Here is a 19,616-nt window from a genome sequence, read left to right on the forward strand (position 1 = left end):
CCCAAAAAAAGTCTGCGGGCTATAGAGCGTTTTCCGTTCGGGCTCCAGTACTCTGGAATGCCCTCCCGGTAACAGTTCGAGATGCTACCTCAGTAGAATCATTTAAGTCTCACCTTAAAACTCATCTGTATACTCTAGCCTTTAAATAGACCTCCTTTTTAGACCAGTTGATCTGCCGCTTCTTTTCTTTCTCCTATGTCCCCCCCTCCCTTGTGGAGGGGGTCCGGTCCGATGACCATGGATGAAGTACTGGCTGTCCAGAGTCGAGACCCAGGATGGACCGCTCTTCGGGACCCAGGATGGACCGCTCGCCTGTATCGGTTGGGGACATCTCTACGCTGCTGATCCGCTTGAGATGGTTTCCTGTGGACGGGACTCTCGCTGCTGTCTTGGATCCGCTTGAACTGAACTCTCGCGGCTGTGTTGGAGCCACTATGGATTGAACTTCCACAGTATCATGTTAGACCCGCTCGACATCCATTGCTTTCGGTCCCCTAGAGAGGGGGGGGTCGCCCACATCTGAGGTCCTCTCCAAGGTTTCTCATAGTCAGCATTGTCACTGGCGTCCCACTGGATGTGAATTTTCCCTGCCCACTGGGTGTGAGTTTTCCTTGCCCTTTTGTGGGTTCTTCCGAGGATGTTGTAGTCGTAATGATTTGTGCAGTCCTTTGAGACATTTGTGATTTGGGGCTATATAAATAAACATTGATTGATTGATTGAAGTATCTCAAAGGGCTGCACAAGCCACAACGACATCCATGGTTCAACGCCCACATAGGGGCAAGGAAAAACTCACAACCCAGTGGGACATCGATGAGAATGACTATGAGAAACCTTGATGGGGAACGCAAATGTGGGTGACCCCCTATCCTCTAGAGGGAGACCGGATGCAATGGACATCGAGTGGGTCTGACATAATATTGTGGAAGTCCAGTCCATAGTGGATCTAACATAATAGCGAGAGTCCAGTTCATAGTGGGGCCAGCAGGAGACCATCCCGAGCGGAGAGATGTCCGCAACAGATGCACAGGCGAGCGGTCCAACCCCGGGTCCCGACTTTGGGCAGCCAGCACTTAATCCATGGCCAGAGGACCTCTGTCCCTCCACCCTCCTCCACGAGGGAGAGGGGGGCAGAGGAGAAAACTAAATAAACGGCAGATCAACTGGTCTAAAATGGGGGTCTATTTAAAGGCTAGAGTATACAAATGAGTTTTAAGATGGGACTTAAATGCTTCTACTGAGGTAGCATCTCTAACTGTTACCGGGAGGGCATTCCAGAGTACTGGAGCCCGAATAGAAAACGCTCTATAGCCCGCAGACTTTTTTTGGGCTCTGGGAATCACTAATAAGCCAGAGTTCTTTGAACGCAGGTTTCTTGCCGGAACATATGGTACAATACAATCTGCAAGATAGGCTGTGGGATATAATTACTCTTCTTCCAAAGCTAGTACTAAGCGCTTTTACTTCCTATTGTATGTAAGTCAAATATTCAAGGGACTCATTCGAAGGAATCTGACAAGGAGTGCTAATTACTTGATTATAAATGTGCGATTAAGTATGAGTCACTCTGTGTAAATGGTTGTTTATATTCCCTGAAACCTCTTTGCGCTGCCATAAATCGTACTCCTAATTGTCGATCCTTCAGGGTCTTTTCGGACGTCGGCGTGAGGACCTGTTGACCACCATAGCCGCTCAGGCCCAGGTCCAGGGACAGAGTCAGGGTCAAGTCTCCCCTGTGCCCACCATCCAGCCAGTCCCCCTGCAGTACAGTGACATGAAGGCGGCGCTGGACAAAGAACGAATTCGCTGCACTGAGCTTGAAGACGCTCTTCAGAAAATGAGAGCAGAGTTGCGATCGTTGAGAGAAGAAGGTGAGAAGCGTGTCCTGCAGCAATTTCTCTTTTCTTCTAAAAAAAAAAATGGAGAAGAAAAAGTCCATCAGTAAGTTTGGGTCAGTTATTTCTCTCTCGCATTGTTGCCATGGGAACTGGGTCTAAATTCTGAAATGGTTATTTTTGAAATGCTGAGAGGAGCAAAGAAACAAATCAACTTGCTAAAAAAAAATGTAAGTATCAGCCAAGGCGCAGTTTAGAAGCAATGTTATCTATTTGCAGTGGTGGGTTTGATCCGGATGATGTCATATCTAATTTGCATGAATAGCAACGTGCATGTAAAACATTTAAACATATATTTAAAGAAAAAAATATTTGTGTTATTAATTCTGTATTTAATTTGGTACATGGTGTAATGATAAGTGTGACCAGTAGATGGCAGTCATACATAAGAGATGTGTGTAGACTGAACTATACTACCGTATTTCCTTGAACTGCTGCCGGGGCGCTAATTAATTTAAAACCCTTTCTCACTCCTGCGCTTACCAAAGGCATGCGGTAAAAGTAAGCATGCGCTAATTATTTTAAAACCTCTTTTCACTCCAGCAGTTACCAAAGGTATGCTGTAAAAAATTGAGTGTGATGTAAGCTTGGACCTTAAATCCTACTGAATATCTCTTAATCGTCTTCCCTTTATGCAATTTCAAATTACCGGTATTGAAATCTGCCTCCTCCATTTTGAAAATGATGACAGGGGAAGTGTCACTCGTGACGTCACGAGTTTGACCAGGCGGTAATAGTAAGCATGAGCTTTTTATTTTGGGAAGCGAGTTTGACCCGGCAGTAATTCAAGACAGGCGCATACTATATGCCCTGCGGCATTACAAGGAAATACGGTATACTCACTATATTCACATATGAACTTGAAGTGCCATCCCGTGGAATTTTCAAAAATGTTTGGTATCCTGGAGCATTCAAAGTTCCATTCACTGGAACAAAGGGGCCAAGCCCAACTCCTGAAAAACCAACCTCACACCATAATTCCTCCTCTACCAAATTTCACACTCTGCACAATGCAGTCCGGAATGTAGCGTTCTCCTGGCAACCTCCGAACCCAGACTGGTCCATCAGATTGCCAGATAGAAAAGCGTGACTCATCAGTCCAGTGGCTACGTGCTTTACACCACTTTGGATTGGACTTGGTGATGTATGGCTTAGATGCTGCTGCTCGGCCATGGAAACCCATTCCATGAAGCTCTCTGCGTACTGTACGTGGGCTAATTTGAAGGTCACAAGAAGTTTGGGGCTCTGTAGCAACTGACTGTGCAGAAAGTCTTTGCACTATGCGCTTTAGCCTCTGCTGACCCCTCTCTGTCAGTTTACGTGGCCTACCAGTTCATGGCTGAGTTGCTGTTGTTCCCAAACCCTTCACTTTTCTTATAATAAAGTTGACTTTGGAATATTTAGGAGCGTGGAAATTTCACGACTGGATTTGTTGCACAGGTGGCATCCTATGACATCTCCATACTGGAAATCACTGATAGCGGTCCATTCTTTCACAAATGCCTAAGTGCTTGATTTTATACACCGGGCCAAGTGATTAGGACAGCTGCTTCTCATCATTTGGATGGGTGGCCAAATACTTTTGGCAATATAGTGTATGATGGCAATATAACTCAAGTAAAGAACGCCAACATTTTATGTGTTTCATTGAAAATATCGAACATTACACAGCACTCAAAATGTTTTAGCACGACTTTGGTAAGCTGTAGGCCCTGCGATGAGGTGGCGACTTGTCCAGGGTGTACCCCGCCTTCCGCCCGATTGTAGCTCAGATAGGCGCCAGCGCCCCCCGCGACCCCAAAAGGGAATAAGCGGTAGAAAATGGATGGATGGATGGATGGTAAGCTGTAAAGCCACACCGCTTGATGGATTGTACTGTGCTTCAACATACAAGTATTATTATGGTGTGTGTATAAGGTAAGACATTATTTGGCATTTTTTGGGCAATATTACAAACCCCGTTTCCATATGAGTTGTGAAATTGTGTTAGATGAACGGAATAAAATGATTTGCAAATCACTTTCAACCCATATTCGGTTGAATATGCTACAAAGACAACATATTTAATGTTCAAACTGATAAACTTTTTTTTTTTTTGCAAATAATCATTAACTTTAGAATTTGATGCCAGCAACACGTGACAAAGGAGTTGGGAAAGGTGGCAATAAATATGGATAAAGTTGAGGAATGCAGTACAGACTGTGTTCGCTCAGCATTGGCAGTCCACGGATGGTGACTAGACTGGTACGAGATGGCAGCTCTAGTTGAATGTGTCTCTCCTTATGCAGAAACAGGATATTACATGGTTATCATTTCACTGAATTGTTCATTAATACTTGCCCTTGGTAGTACAAACCCTGTTTCCATATGAGTTGGGAAATTGTGTTAATATAAATGGAATATAATGATTTGCAAATTATTTTCAACCCATATTCAGTTGAATATGCTACAAAGACGTTTTCAAGAAATTTAGGGATTTCAACATCTATGGTCCATAATATCATCAAAAGGTTCAGAGAACCTGGAGAAATCACTCCATGTAAGCGCCATGGCCGGAAACCAACATTGAATGACCGTGGCCTTCGATCCCTCAGATGGCACTGTATCAAAAACCGACATCAATATCTAAAGGATATCACCACATGGGCTCAGGAACACTTCAGAAAACCACTGTCACTAAATACAGTTGGTCGCTACATCTGTATGTGCAAGTTAAAGCTCTACTATGCAAAGCGAAAGCTTTTTATCAATCAATCAATCAATCAAAGTTTACTTATATAGCGCTAAATCACTAGTGTCTCAAAGGGCTGCACAAACCACTACGACATCCTCGGTAGGCCCACATAAGGGCAAGGAAAACTCACACCCAGTGGGACGTCGGTGACAATGATGACTATGAGAACCTTGGAGAGGAGGAAAGCAATGGATGTCGAGCGGGTCTAACATGATACTGTGAAAGTTCAATCCATAATGGATCCAACACAGTCGCGAGAGTCCAGTCCAAAGCGGATCCAACACAGCAGCGAGAGTCCCGTTCACAGCGGAGCCAGCAGGAAACCACCCCAAGCGGAGGCGGATCAGCAGCGCAGAGATGTCCCCAGCCGATACACAGGCGAGCATTACATGGCCACCGGATTGGACCGGACCCCCTCCACAAGGGAGCGTGGGACATAGGAGAAAAAGAAAAGAAACGGCAGAACAACTGGTCTAAAAAGGGAGTCTATTTAAAGGCTAGAGTATACAAATGAGTTTTAAGGTGAGACTTAAATGCTTCTACTAAGGTGGCATCTCGAACTTTTACCGGGAGGGCATTCCAGAGTACTGGAGCCCGAAATGAAAAAGCTTATCAACAACATCCAGAAAAGCCGCCGGCTTCTCTGGGCCCGAGATCATCTAAGATGGACTGATGCTAAGTGGAAAAGTGTTCTGTGGTCTGACGAGTCCACATTTCAAATTGTTTTTTGAAATATTCGACATTGTGTCATCCGGACCAAAGGGGAAGCGAACCATCCAGACTGTTATCGACGCAAAGTTAAAAAGCCAGCATCTGAGATGGTATGGGGGTGCATTAGTGCCCAAGGCATGGGTAACTTACACATCTGTGAAGGCACCATTAATGCTGAAAGGTACATACAGGTTTTGGAATAACATATGCTGCCATCCAAGCGCCGTCTTTTTCATGGACGCCCCTGCTTATTTCAGCAAGACAATGCCAAGCCACATTCAGCATATGTTACAACAGCGTGGCTTCGTAACAAAAAGAGTGTGGGTACTTTCCTGGCCCGCCTGCAGTCCAGACCTGTCTCTCATCGAAAATGTGTGGCGCATTACCAAGCATTATATTTACAAACTGTACATCTAACACATTTTCCCAACTCATATGGAAACAGGGTTTGTAGTTTGAAGTAGTAGTAGTTGTTTTGGGCCATACTTTGAACACGCTTGGTTTACGTATTTGTTTGGGGAAGGCAAAGCGTTCACGAAATGATGGCAGAGTATTTTCATGTCAGGCGGGCCGCCATGACTCATCATGAGTCCTGCTAGTCACAGGCTTGGCTGCACCTTATGGTGATGTTCTGCACACTTCTACACCTCATCTTTCACGGCAGTCATCATTTAAATGCCGGTAAAATTAATGTTGTGTCATCTCGTGTCTCTAATGTTTGCCGGTATGACAAAAAAAAAGTTCCTTGAATCCGCGGAAACACTTCTGTATTTATGACGTTTCACTTTAGATGTGTGTCTTGTGGGAATTCAGTACTGAACCAACAGCCTCGTACCAAAAATGGCAGTTTACGAAAACACCAACGCTAATCCACGCTGCTACTTCTTCTTATTCTCTTGCAGATCAGGTGCATATGAACTAATGAGTTAAGATCAGAGGGGGGTAGAGTAGTTACTTTAGAGCAGGCAAAATTTTGTGAACAAAATGCGTGTATATTGTAGCGTCCCGGAAGAGTTAGTGCTGCAAGGGGTTCTGGGTATATGTTCTGTTGTGTTTATGTTGTGTTACGGTGCGGATGTTCTCCCGAAATGTGTTTGTCATTCTTGTTTGGTGTGGGTTGACAGTGTGGCACATATTTGTAACCAACAGCCTCGTACCAAAAATGGCAGTTTACGAAAACACCAACGCTAATCCACGCTGCTACTTCTTCTTATTCTCTTGCAGATCAGGTGCATATGAACTAATGAGTTAAGATCAGAGGGGGGTAGAGTAGTTACTTTAGAGCAGGTAAAATTTTGTGAACAAAATGCGTGTATATTGTAGCGTCCCGGAAGAGTTAGTGCTGCAAGGGTTTCTGGGTATATGTTCTGTTGTGTTTTTGTTGTGTTACGGTGCGGATGTTCTCCCGAAATGTGTTTGTCATTCTTGTTTGGTGTGGGTTGACAGTGTGGCGCATATTTGTAACCAACCGCCTCGTACCAAAAATGGCAGTTTACGAAAACACCAACGCTAATCCACGCTGCTACTTCTTATTCTTTTGCAGATCAGGTGCATATGAACTAATGAGTTAAGATCAGAGGGGGGTAGAGTAGTTACTTTAGAGCAGGCAAAATTTAGTGAACAAAATGCGTGTATTTTGTAGCGTCCCGGAAGAGTTAGTGCTGCAAGGGGTTCTGGGTATATTTTCTGTTGTGTTACGGTGCGGATGTTCTCCCGAAATGTGTTTGTCATTCTTGTTTGGTGTGGGTTGACAGTGTGGCGCATATTTGTAACCAACAGCCTCGTACCAAAAATGGCAGTTTACGAAAACACCAACGCTAATCCACGCTGCTACTTCTTCTTATTCTCTTGCAGATCAGGTGCATATGAACTAATGAGTTAAGATCAGAGGGGGGTAGAGTAGTTACTTTAGAGTTGGCAAAATTTTGTGAACAAAATGCGTGTATATTGTAGCGTCCCGGAAGAGTTAGTGCTGCAACGGTTTCTGGGTATATGTTCTGTTGTGTTACGGTGCGGATGTTCTCCCGAAATGTGTTTGTCATTCTTGTTTGGTGTGGGTTGACAGTGTGGCGCATATTTGTAACCAACAGCCTCGTACCAAAAATGGCAGTTTACGAAAACACCAACGCTAATCCACGCTGCTACTTCTTCTTATTCTCTTGCAGATCAGGTGCATATGAACTAATGAGTTAAGATCAGAGGGGGGTAGAGTAGTTACTTTAGAACAGGCAAAATTTTGTGAACAAAATGCACGTATATTGTAGCGTCCCGGAAGAGTTAGTGCTGCAAGGGGTTCTGGGTATATGTTCTGTTGTGTTTATGTTGTGTTACGGTGCGGATGTTCTCCCGAAATGTGTTTGTCATTCTTGTTTGGTGTGGGTTGACAGTGTGGCGCATATTTGTAACCAACAGCCTCGTACCAAAAATGGCAGTTTACGAAAACACCAACGTTAATCCACGCTGCTACTTCTTCTTATTCTCTTGCAGATCAGGTGCATATGAACTAATGAGTTAAAATCAGAGGGGGGTAGAGTAGTTACTTTAGAGCAGGCAAGATTTTGTGAACAAAATGCGTGTATATTGTAGCGTCCCGGAAGAGTTAGTGCTGCAAGGGGTTCTGGGTATATGTTCTGTTGTGTTACGGTGCGGATGTTCCCCCGAAATGTGTTTGTCATTCTTGTTTGGTGTGGTTTGACAGTGTGGCGCATATTGGTAACCAACAGCCTCGTACCAAAAAGGGCAGTTTACGAAAACACCAACGCTAATCCACGCTGCTACTTCTTCTTATTCTCTTGCAGATCAGGTGCATATGAACTAACGAGTTAAGATCAGAGAGGGGTAGAGTAGTTACTTTAGAGCAGGCAAAATTTTGTGAACAAAATGCGTGTATATTGTAGCGTCCCGGAAGAGTTAGTGCTGCAAGGCGGTCTGGGTATATTTTCTGTTGTGTTACGGTGCGGATGTTCTCCCGAAATGTGTTTGTCATTCTTGTTTGGTGTGGGTTGACAGTGTGGCGCATATTTGTAACCAACAGCCTCGTACCAAAAATGGCAGTTTACGAAAACACCAACGCTAATCCACGCTGCTACTTCTTCTTATTCTCTTGCAGATCAGGTGCATATGAACTAATGAGTTAAGATCAGAGGGGGGTAGAGTAGTTACTTTAGAGCAGGCAAAATTTTGTGAACAAAATGCGTGTATATTGTAGCGTCCCGGAAGAGTTAGTGCTGCAAGGGGTTCTGGGTATATGTTCTGTTGTGTTTATGTTGTGTTACGGTGCGGATGTTCTCCCGAAATGTGTTTGTCATTCTTGTTTGGTGTGGGCTGACAGTGTGGCGCATATTTGTAACCAACAGCCTCGTACCAAAAATGGCAGTTTACGAAAACCCCAACGCTAATCCACGCTGCTACTTCTTCTTATTCTCTTGCAGATCAGGTGCATATGAACTAATGAGTTAAGATCAGAGGGGGGTAGAGTAGTTACTTTAGAGCAGGCAAAATTTTGTGAACAAAATGCGTGTATATTGTAGCGTCCCAGAAGAGTTAGTGCTGCAAGGGTTTCTGGGTATATGTTCTGTTGTGTTACGGTGCGGATGTTGTCCCGAAATGTGTTTGTCATTCTTGTTTGGTGTGGGTTGACAGTGTGGCGCATATTTGTAACCAACAGCCTCGTACCGAAAATGGCAGTTTACGAAAACACCAACGCTAAGCCACGCTGCTACTTCTTCTTATTCTCTTGCAGATCAGGTGCATATGAACTAATGAGTTAAGATCAGAGGGGGGTAAAGTAGTTACTTTAGAGCAGGCCAACTTTAGTGAACAAAATGCGAGTATATTGTGGCGTCCCGGAAGAGTTAGTGCTGGAAGGGGTTCTGGTATATGTTCTGATGTGTTTATGTTGTGTTACGGTGCGGATGTTCTCCCGAAATGTGTTTGTCATTCTTGTTTGGTGTGGGTTGACAGTGTGGCGTATATTTGTAACAGTGTTAAAGTTGTTTATACGGCCACCCTCAGTGTGACCTGTATGCCTGTTGACAAAGTATGGATGGGATTCACTTGTGCCTGTGTGCAAGTCGCATTGATTATGTAACTGGGTCGGTACGCTGGATGTATGCAGGAATAACGGACATAACGACAGGTTGTGGAGAACACTAAAGGTGGTGCCTTTAAGGCACGCCCCCAATATTGTTGTCTGGGTGGAAATCGGGAGAAATTCAGGAGACTGGATGATTTTCGGGAGGGCCATTGAAATTCGGGAGTCTCCCGGGAAAACCAGGAGGGTCGGCAAGTAGGGGCCAAGGTGGGAAACGCACTGCCCGCCACTGTCACTACTAGTGTTGAGTACATTCAGACTGACCATACGTCCTCTTTGCCCCGGACATGTCCTCTTTTGCGAGACTGTCTGGGGTGTCCGGGCGGGGTTTATTAGATGCCTCAAATATCCGGTGTTTTGTGACAAGATTGCGTGTATTTTCAATGTATGTACAGGGTTAAGAGGGGTTAAAAACAAAACAAATTGTGAAAGTGTGCGTACTCAGCAACATTCTTAAAGGAGGAGCAGAGATAGAGAGAGCGAGAGAGTGAAGTAGTGTAATTGATTGACAATCAAGGCATAGTTGATCAACAGCCATATGCTATAAAAGACACACGTCACAATTTACAACAAAAATACTGTCATGGATTAATATAATACACATTAAGTTGATCTGTGCCCACCTTATTGACCGTGTGAGCACTTTTTTAACTTCAATTGTGAATGAAGAGTAATCTGTTAGACTTTTCAAGTTTGTTGTGAGGTCGACTTGTTGTGAATGACATCCCATCCCCAGCGCTCCAGTATAAAGATTATAACAACGCCGCCACGCCAGCCGCAGCACGACAACAGATGTTGATATCCGCCATGGTGAAGTCTCCGGAGCACCAGCAGGTTCCAGCCAGCCTGGCACCGTCCAACTCCGGGCGCAGGAAGGAGGCTGCCACGCCTGAAGGTGAGTGAGGAGACAATGGATGACCATGTTTCAGGATTCAAGATGGCAAAATACTGGACTAAACAAGCCGGCCCTGACCCACACATAGAGACACTGAAATTAAACTCGCACATACAAGAGTTTCCCCTTACTATCCTTTTTCTTCCACACACCTTTCAGAGAGAAGGAGGGTCACTTTTGAAAGTAAGTTGTTTTTTGCAGTTTGGTTTTGTATCTCTCGTCTTCCTTTTCGCCTCATTCATTCCTCAAAAAGGCCAGATTTTTAAAGTCGTGCACGCTTAAAAAAATGTCACATCCTGCCAGGTCAGAAGTACGTTTTCAGCTTTGCAGTGCACCGCTTTCAAAATCTGAAGCAGTTTTTCTCGGTTGCCGAAGCTGAGCCGGTGTCACTTGCAGAGCATTCCCACTTTATGGTCGATTTATTCCAGCGTAATCTGGAATACTGACATGCACAAGACTCGTTATCACATAATCAATCCAAACCGAAGGTATTATTCAGTCATCTGGTATTATCATTTTTTTAAAATCATATTATTATAAAGTAAAAGTTGAATTATTTGAAATCTGACTGACATATGTCTTTAAGTTTGGTTTAGAACAGACCCATTTTGTTGGTGTGGCACCGAATGGAGATGTTGACATGCGGAGTAAGCACTCTTCATTCTCTAGCACAGACCTGGGCAAATTAAGCTCTTCAATCCGGCCCGCCGGACATTCCCAAATCATTTTTTTTAGATCTTTAAGATGGAAACTATATCTGCCATCATGATGTGCAGTGATGTCTTCAAATGACCGTAAGTCTTGAACTATACAAAGTATTTCAATGGTTCGAATCTGTGCTTTTGCATGATATACTAGTTACTATGGTCGTCTAATTAGTTACTATGGTCATCTAATTAGTTACTATGGTCATATAATTAGTTACTATGGTCATATAATTAGTTACTATGGTCATCTAATTAGTTACTATGGTCATCTAATTAGTTACTATGGTCATATAATTAGTTACTATGGTCATCCAATTAGTTACTATGGTCATTTAATTAGTTACTATGGTCATCTAATTAGTTACTATGGTCATCTAATTAGTTACTATGGTCATATAATCAGTTACTATGGTCATTTAATTAGTTACTACGGTCATCTAGTTAGTTACTATGGTCATATAATTAGTTACTATGGTCATCTAATTAGTTACTATGGTCATCTAATTAGGTACTATGGTCATATAATTAGTTACTATGGTCATCTAATTAGTTACTATGGTCATTTAATTAGTTACTATGGTCATTTAATTAGTTACTACAGTCATCTAGTTAGTTACTACGGTCATCTAATTAGTTACTATGGTCATCTAATTAGTTACTATGGTCATATAATTAGTTACTATGGTCATCTAATTAGTTACTATGGTCATATAATTAGTTACTATGGTCATCTAATTACTTACTATGGTCGTCTAATTAGTTACTATGGTCATCTAATTAGTTACTATGGTCATCTAATTAGTTATTATGGTCATTTAATTAGTTACTATGGTCATCTAATTAGTTACTATGGTCATCTAATTAGTTACTATGGTCATATAATTAGTTACTATGGTCATCTAATTAGTTACTATGGTCATCTAATTAGTTACTATGGTCATATAATTAGTTACTTTGGTCATATAATTAGTTACTATGGTCATCTAATTAGTTACTATGGTCATCTAATTACTTACTATGGTCGTCTAATTAGTTACTATGGTCATTTAATTAGTTAGTATGGTAAATCTAATTAGTTACTATAGTCATCTAATTAGTTACTATGGTTATGTAATTAGTTACTATGGTCATCTAATTAGTTACTTTGGTCATCTAATTAGTTACTATGGTCATCTAATTAGTTACTATGGTCATATAATTAGTTACTATGGTCATCTAATTAGTTATTATGGTCATTGAATTAGTTACTATGGTCATTTAATTAGTTACTATGGTCATCTAATTAGTTACTATGGTCATTTAATTAGTTACTACAGTCATCTAGTTAGTTACTATGGTCATATAATTAGTTACTATGGTTATCTAATTAGTTACTATGGTCATCTAATTAACGTATTTCCTTGAATTGCCGCCGGGGCGCTAATTAATTTAAAACCTCTTCTCACTCAGGCGTTTACCAAAGGCATGCGGTAAAAGCAAGCATGCACTGTTTATTTTAAAACCTCTTCTCACTCAGGCGTTTACCAAAGGCATGCGGTAAATTTAGGCCTGCGCTTATAAATTTGAGTGTGATGTAAGGATACCATCATGAAAAGCACATTTAATACTTTCACTTTCGGTCCCCTAGTGAGGGGGAGTTGCCCACATATGTGGTCCTCTCCAAGGTTCTCATAGTCATCATTGTCACTGACGTCCCACTGGGTGTGAGTTTTCCTTGCCCTTATGTGGGCCTACCGAGGATGTCGTAGTGGTTTGTGCAGCCCTTTGAGACACTAGTGATTTAGGGCTATATAAGCAAACATTGATTGATTGATTGATAATAAAAAAACGTTATTATGGTCTTACCTTTACTTATAAATGAAGTCCATGCGCAGCTCCTTCTGATCAAAAGCATCGATAACTTGTTTATAGAAGTCTTCCTTACCTTTCTTCAGTTTTAAAAGTCTGTCTGTCTCGATGGAAATCTTCCTTTATTACCTCCTGCTTCGATTGAAAGTCCAGTTTAGAAAACTGCTTTATTTTAGATATGTAATCCTCCATGTTAAAAGTGCAAACGAGAGGAAAAAATAAACGATCACTGCTCACTCTTGCTGCTTGTTGTCACTTCTTCTGCAGCCGAGTAGTCGCAAGAAGGATCACCAGCGGCTTCTACCACCAGGAGGCGGGAGTCATTAAATGACTCATATTTGACACACGCAGCTACGGTATTCTAATAAAACGTAGCTGCTTACTGTTCTTTTTAGCATATTCAATAGCTTGTACCTTAAATCCTTCTGAATAGCTCTTAATCTTCTTCCTTTTATGCGATTTCAAATTATTGAAATCAGCTTCCTCCATTTTGAAAATGATGACAGGTGAAGTGTCACTCGTGACGTGACGAGTTTGACCCGGCGGAAATTCTAGGCATATGCTAATTATTTTGCGATACGAGTTCGACCCGGCATTAATTCTAGGCAGGCGCATACTATATACCCGGCGGAAATTCAAGGAAATATGGTAGTTACTATGGTCATCCAAGTCACAGCAGCTCAGACGAGGCACCAAGCGGTCTGAGTGGGGAGCGTTTCTCCAGAGGCCAGCCTTGAAATGCGGGTGTTCAGGGGCAGACGCGGAAGGAGATTTTTACAACAAAGTTCTAAAGCTTAGTGATGTATCGTGTCTTGTGATCATGTGTTGTTTAGTTATGTTCTCTTTTGTTTAAGACTACAATGTTTTTTTCACTCCCTTGTTTTGTCACCACCGTTACTTATTGTGTCCACCTGTCTTTGATTAGTGCTCGCCCGCTCACCTGCTTCCCAAGCACTAATCAGAGGCAGTATTTAAGCTCGTCTTTGCCAGTCAGTCGGCCCGGCTTCATTGTTCGTTTCATGCGGTTTTTGCCACAGTAAGTCTTGCCTGTTTCATGCAATGCCTCTGATCTTTTCATGCCATGCAGAGTAAGTTTTTTTTTGTTTATTCATGCCACAGTTAGCTACTTTTGTTTCATGTCCGTAGTTCAGTCTAAGTTTTAGTTTTGTTTCCTGCGTCAAGTTGTGCTTCCGCCTTGTGCGCCTTTTTGTTTTCACCTTTTTTGAGATTCAAGATTAAATCACGTTTGTACCTGAACGCCATGTCCCGAGTAGTCCGTCTGCCTTCCTGGGAGATCGACCCCGCAGCAAGCAGTATCAGATACTGTATATCAGATTTTAGGTGAGTTTTTTTTTTACCCTTTGCGTTCATATCTTGCTGTGTTTGTTGCGTTTCGCTTGATTGTAAGATATGTGGATGGAGAGACGGTGTGATGTTCATATGTTGTCCTTTCAATCCGGTTTCAGGTTTCAGGGCAAATCACTCGCAAAAATAACTAATGATCTATTGCTAACGATGGATTCTGATGCGTCATCTATGTTGCTGCTCCTCGATCTTAGCGCTGCTTTCGATACCGTCGATCATAATATTTTATTAGAACGTATCAAAACAGGAATTGGTATGTCAGACTTAGCCCTGTCTTGGTTTAACTCTTATCTTACTGATAGGATGCAGTGTGTCTCCCATAACAATGTGACCTCGGACTACGTTAAGGTAACGTGTGGAGTTCCCCAGGGTTCGGTCCTTGGCCCTGCACTCTTCAGCATCTACATGCTGCCGCTAGGTGACATCATACGCAAATACGGTGTTAGCTTTCACTGTTATGCTGATGACACCCAACTCTACATGCCCCTAAAGCTGACCAACACGCCGGACTGTAGTCAGCTGGAGGCGTGTCTTAATGAAATTAAACAATGGATGTCCGCTAACTTTTTGCAACTCAACGCCAAAAAAACGGAAATGCTGATTATCGGTCCTGCTAGACACCGAACTCTATTTAATAATACAACTCTAACATTTGACAACCAAACAATTAAACAAGGCGACACGGTAAAGAATCTGGGTATTATCTTCGACCCAACTCTCTCCTTTGAGGCACACATTAAAAGCGTTACTAAAACGGCCTTCTTTCATCTCCGTAACATCGCTAAAATTCGCTCCATTCTGTCCACTAAAGACGCTGAGATCATTATCCATGCGTTTGTTACGTCTCGCCTCGACTACTGTAACGTATTATTTTCGGGTCTCCCCATGTCTAGCATTAAAAGATTACAGTTGGTACAAAATGCGGCTGCTAGACTTTTGACAAGAACAAGAAAGTTTGATCACATTACGCCTGTACTGGCTCACCTGCACTGGCTTCCTGTGCGCTTAAGATGTGACTTTAAGGTTTTACTACTTACGTATAAAATACTACACGGTCTAGCTCCATCTTATCTTGCCGATTGTATTGTACCATATGTCCCGGCAAGAAATCTGCGTTCAAAGGATTCCGGCTTATTAGTGATTCCCAAAGCCCAAAAAAAGTCTGCGGGCTATAGAGCATTTTCCGTTCGGGCTCCAGTACTCTGGAATACCCTCCCGGTAACAGTTCGCGATGCCACCTCAGTAGAAGCATTTAAGTCTCACCTTAAAACTCATTTGTATACTCTAGCCTTTAAATAGACTCCCTTTTTAGACCAGTTGATCTGCCGTTTCTTTTCTTTTTCTTCTATGTCCCACTCTCCCGTGTGGAGGGTGTCCGGTCCGATCCGGTGGCCATGTACTGCTTGCCTGTGTATCGGCTGGGGACATCTCTGCGCTGCTGGTCCGCCTACGCTTGGGATGGTTTCCTGCTGGCTCCGCTGTGAACGGGACTCTCGCTGCTGTGTCTTGGATCCTCTTTGGACTGGACTCTCGCGACTGTGTTGTATCCATTGTGGATTGAACTTTCACAGTATCATGTTAGATCCGCTCGACATCCATTGCTTTCCTCCTCTCTAAGGTTCTCATAGTCATCATTGTCACCGACGTCCCACTGGGTCATTATTGTCACCAATGTCCCACTGGGTGTGAGTTTTCCTTGCCCTTATGTGGGCCTACCGAGGATGTCGTAGTGGTTTGTGTTGTGGTTTGTGCAGCCCTTTGAGACACTAGTGATTTAGGGCTATATAAGTAAACATTGATTGATTGATTGATGTTGTCAATTTTCAGTGTTTTATCAATCATAGTTAATATTTTAAATCCCACTGTGACAGACTTCTCAAGCCGTCGTGCGGGTTCCAAGGACCGTCAAGGAAGGACGTTTAGAATCCTTTATTTTTCAATAAAGACTGCTTTTCAGCGGCTCTGTTTGCCGCTCGCTCTTCCGTTTGCCTTTCTGCTTCGGGCCTCGTCGCCCCTTCCGCGCTCTCAGTCTCTCTCGCTCCGCGTCAGCTCCCCTCTGGCTCCTTCTCGTCTCTCTGACTTTCACGGCTGTCGCCCTTTTATACAATGCGAGAGGATTACTTAATTGTCTCCAGGTGCGCGATCCACGCACCCGATCTCGATTGTGGCGTCGTCCCGCCTCGCCGCTCGCTCGCCGTCCATGCCTCCTCGCCGCCATCTTGGGCCGGGCTACGGTGTGCCCTGCCTCGCTGTCGGACTGCAGGCCACGCCTCTCCACACCCACATTCTTTATTTTCATGTACATTCTGGGTGTCTCATTCAGTAAAAAAAAAAAAATTTAATTCCATTGTGTTTTTTAAGGCGGTCCGTCACAACGTTTTTAGCATTCAGTCAGACGTTATTGTGCGGTGTCGTATTAGTGTTCCTAAAAATGGATATACCGGCCCCACCAGACACATTTTTTTGTCTAAATTTGGCCCACGAGGCAAAATAATTGCCCAGGCCTGGTTGAGAGTGTTTTAAAAACACAAGTAAGATTTGGAAATGCACAGGATAAAATATTTAAGGGATTCATTGTGTGAAAACTGAAGAGTTCTTACACAAGAGTTTTGGTGCAGATGATCATCCATCCATTTTCTACCGCTTGTCTCTTTTAGGGGTTTCGGGGGGGTCGCTGGAGCCTATCTCAGCTGCACGGGTACACCCTGGACAAGTCGCCACCTCATGGCAGGGCCAACACAGATAGACAGACAACATTCACACAACATTAAGTGTTGCCAATCTACCTATCCCCAGGTGCATGTGTTTGGCGGTGGGAGGAAGCCGGACTACCCGGAGGGTAGAACATGCAAACTTCACACAGAAAGATCCCGAGCCGGGGATTGAACTCAGGACTACTCAGGACCTCCGTATTGTGAGGCACATGCACCGACCCCTGTTCCATCGTGCTGCTTGCAGATGATCACATTACATTTAAATGTTATGTATCGTATCTTTTGCATGTATGTATGTTATTTTGCACCCAAATCCTTCTAAATCCATTCATTCTCATTTTTATTTTGTCCCGTTTTCGTACATGCAACTACTTTATTTGTCAACCGACCAAATTTTTTGTCAGAGTTAGTTGGTGACGAACCCCAAGATGCAGAGAAGGAGGGAGGCATTTTGCAGGAAAACATGATTTAATTTAAATAATAGAAAAAGAACAAACAAAAAGGTACTAACACAGCGTTCCCGAGGCGGATAACAAACTAAGGGAGCTAGCATGGGAGCTACAAAACAAAAAGGAACTTCGCATGGAACCTAGCAAGAATCGAGCAGGAAACAGAAGTCGTACTTATAATAAGAAAACAAACTGGAAGCAGGGAACAAAAGAGAGTAAGCTAAAAAAAAACGCTATCAAACATAGCTTACCGCAACGCTGCATTGACACGACAAGATACGACACGACGGGTAGCAATGACAAGTAGCAACGACAAGAGCGACATGCAATACAATAATCCAGCACTGACTGGAGGAACAAAGCAGGTACAAATAGGAGCGGGCTGATTGACACCAGGTGTGGCCAGGTGCCAATCAGCCGCAGCTGAGGAGAAACAGCGCTTAGGGAGAAACACAGGAAACAGACAAAATAAGAGCGCTGACAGGAAACACTACACACACAGGAAACAAAGACAAATGCAGAGGGAAAAACTAAAACACATATAAACTGGGGCGGCATAGCTCGGTTGGTAGAGCGGCCGTGCCAGCAACTTGAGGGTTGCAGGTTCGATTCCCGCTTCCGCCATCCTAGTCACTGCCGTTGTGTCCTTGGGCAAGACACTTTACCCACCTGCTCCCAGTGCCACCCACACTGGTTTAAATGTAACTTAGATATTGGGTTTCACTATGTAAAGCGCTTTGAGTCACTTGAGAAAAGCGCTATATAAATATAATTCAATTCATTCAATTTAACTGTCAGGGGCAAGCCTGACACTTTTATTATTATTTTTTGATTATTAAAAATAAAACTAAATAACTCATTTCAACATCTACATGTTAGGCTCATTCCAGCTCATTCCAAAAAATTCCCACATTTTCCACAAAAAAATCTATTTAAAAACAAAAAAAAAAACAAATTGTACAATTTCCACATTCCTCAAATGTATCAACCAATTATAACCATTAAATAAATAAATAAATAAATGGGTTGTACTTGTATAGCGCTTTTCTACCTTCAAGGTACTCAAAGCGCTTTGACACTACTTCCACATTTACCCATTCACACACACATTCACACACTGATGGAGGGAGCTGCCATGCAAGGCGCCAACCAGCACCCATCAGGAGCAAGGGTGAAGTGTCTTGCTCAGGACACAACGGACGTGACGAGGTTGGTTCTAGGTGGGATTTGAACCAGTGACCCTCGGGTTGCGCACGACCACTCTGCCACTGCGCCACGCCGCTCCAACATAGAAACACACATCTCAATCAGAATCACATCCAGACTGATATCCTGTAAAATTCCAATTGTTCCTAAAATCAATAATTTCCCACCTCACAAATGTCCTTTTGCCTTGAGCATTCTTGAGTGCTCTATTTCCAAATTTCTCACTTAGAAACGTCTGATAGTGCAGCAGCAAGCTTCTTGCTCGGTAGTGCACACTGCAGTTTGATATGATGGAATTATTTTGGAGAAAAAAAACACAAATGTGATTCGATATCACATTTTTTGCTGATTATATCATCTCTATTTGAAACCGATCCGAAAATTCCGCTAAAATAACTAGAATAATATGCTGGCCAGGATATGGCTATTAATGGAACATTGACTGGATAATACCTTTTTAAATGCATGGATTGACTATTCCTTTTCAACTCTTATTGTTAGTTTTTCCTGCTTTTTGAAACTTCGTAGTGGAATGAAGCACGGAGGAGTTTGAGGAGACTTAATGGAGCAACATGTGTGTTCCCTGACTTTTCAGAATATGGCCGGCGAATGAAGGACAGCCAGAGGGATAGAGAGAGGCTGCACCACCACACTCCTCACCGCTTTACCGTAGGACTCAACATGCGAGCGGCCAAGTGTACGGTGTGCTTGGATACCGTGCACTTTGGTCGCCAGGCCGCCACCTGTCTCGGTGAGTCCCAGTCGTCCTCGACTTCTTCCCTGACATTTGCCCAATACTTTTGTTTGCATTGTGGATCAAATTCATAAAAATAATACTTAACATAGTCGATAGCTGTATGATAACTTCTAAGTTATATACTCACGTTGGAGTCTGTGCGTCTACCTCAAAGACCTCAACGGTGGAATGGGCGGATGATGGTTACATAGAAGCTCCGCAACGGTCACAAAGGCAGAAGACGGCTGCAGCAAAGATGGGCC

General features: G+C 43.1%; 1 protein-coding gene across 2 annotated transcripts in view; it reads left to right on the forward strand.

The window, feature by feature from the left end:
* The window catches only part of LOC133556752 (citron rho-interacting kinase), a 152,570-nt gene that overhangs the window by 97,384 nt on the left and 35,570 nt on the right, over window positions 1-19,616 (forward strand). The window contains exons 22-25 of one of the 2 annotated variants that reach the window (XM_061906997.1): window positions 1,646-1,871; window positions 10,170-10,328; window positions 10,488-10,511; window positions 19,213-19,368. In XM_061906997.1, the coding sequence (XP_061762981.1) occupies window positions 1,646-1,871; window positions 10,170-10,328; window positions 10,488-10,511; window positions 19,213-19,368 (565 nt within the window). The remainder of the gene's footprint in view (window positions 1-1,645; window positions 1,872-10,169; window positions 10,329-10,487; window positions 10,512-19,212; window positions 19,369-19,616) is intronic. The other variant, XM_061906998.1, reaches the window with a different exon arrangement.

This window comes from Nerophis ophidion, linkage group LG07, assembly GCF_033978795.1.
Source record: "Nerophis ophidion isolate RoL-2023_Sa linkage group LG07, RoL_Noph_v1.0, whole genome shotgun sequence".
NCBI lineage: Eukaryota > Metazoa > Chordata > Actinopteri > Syngnathiformes > Syngnathidae > Nerophis > Nerophis ophidion.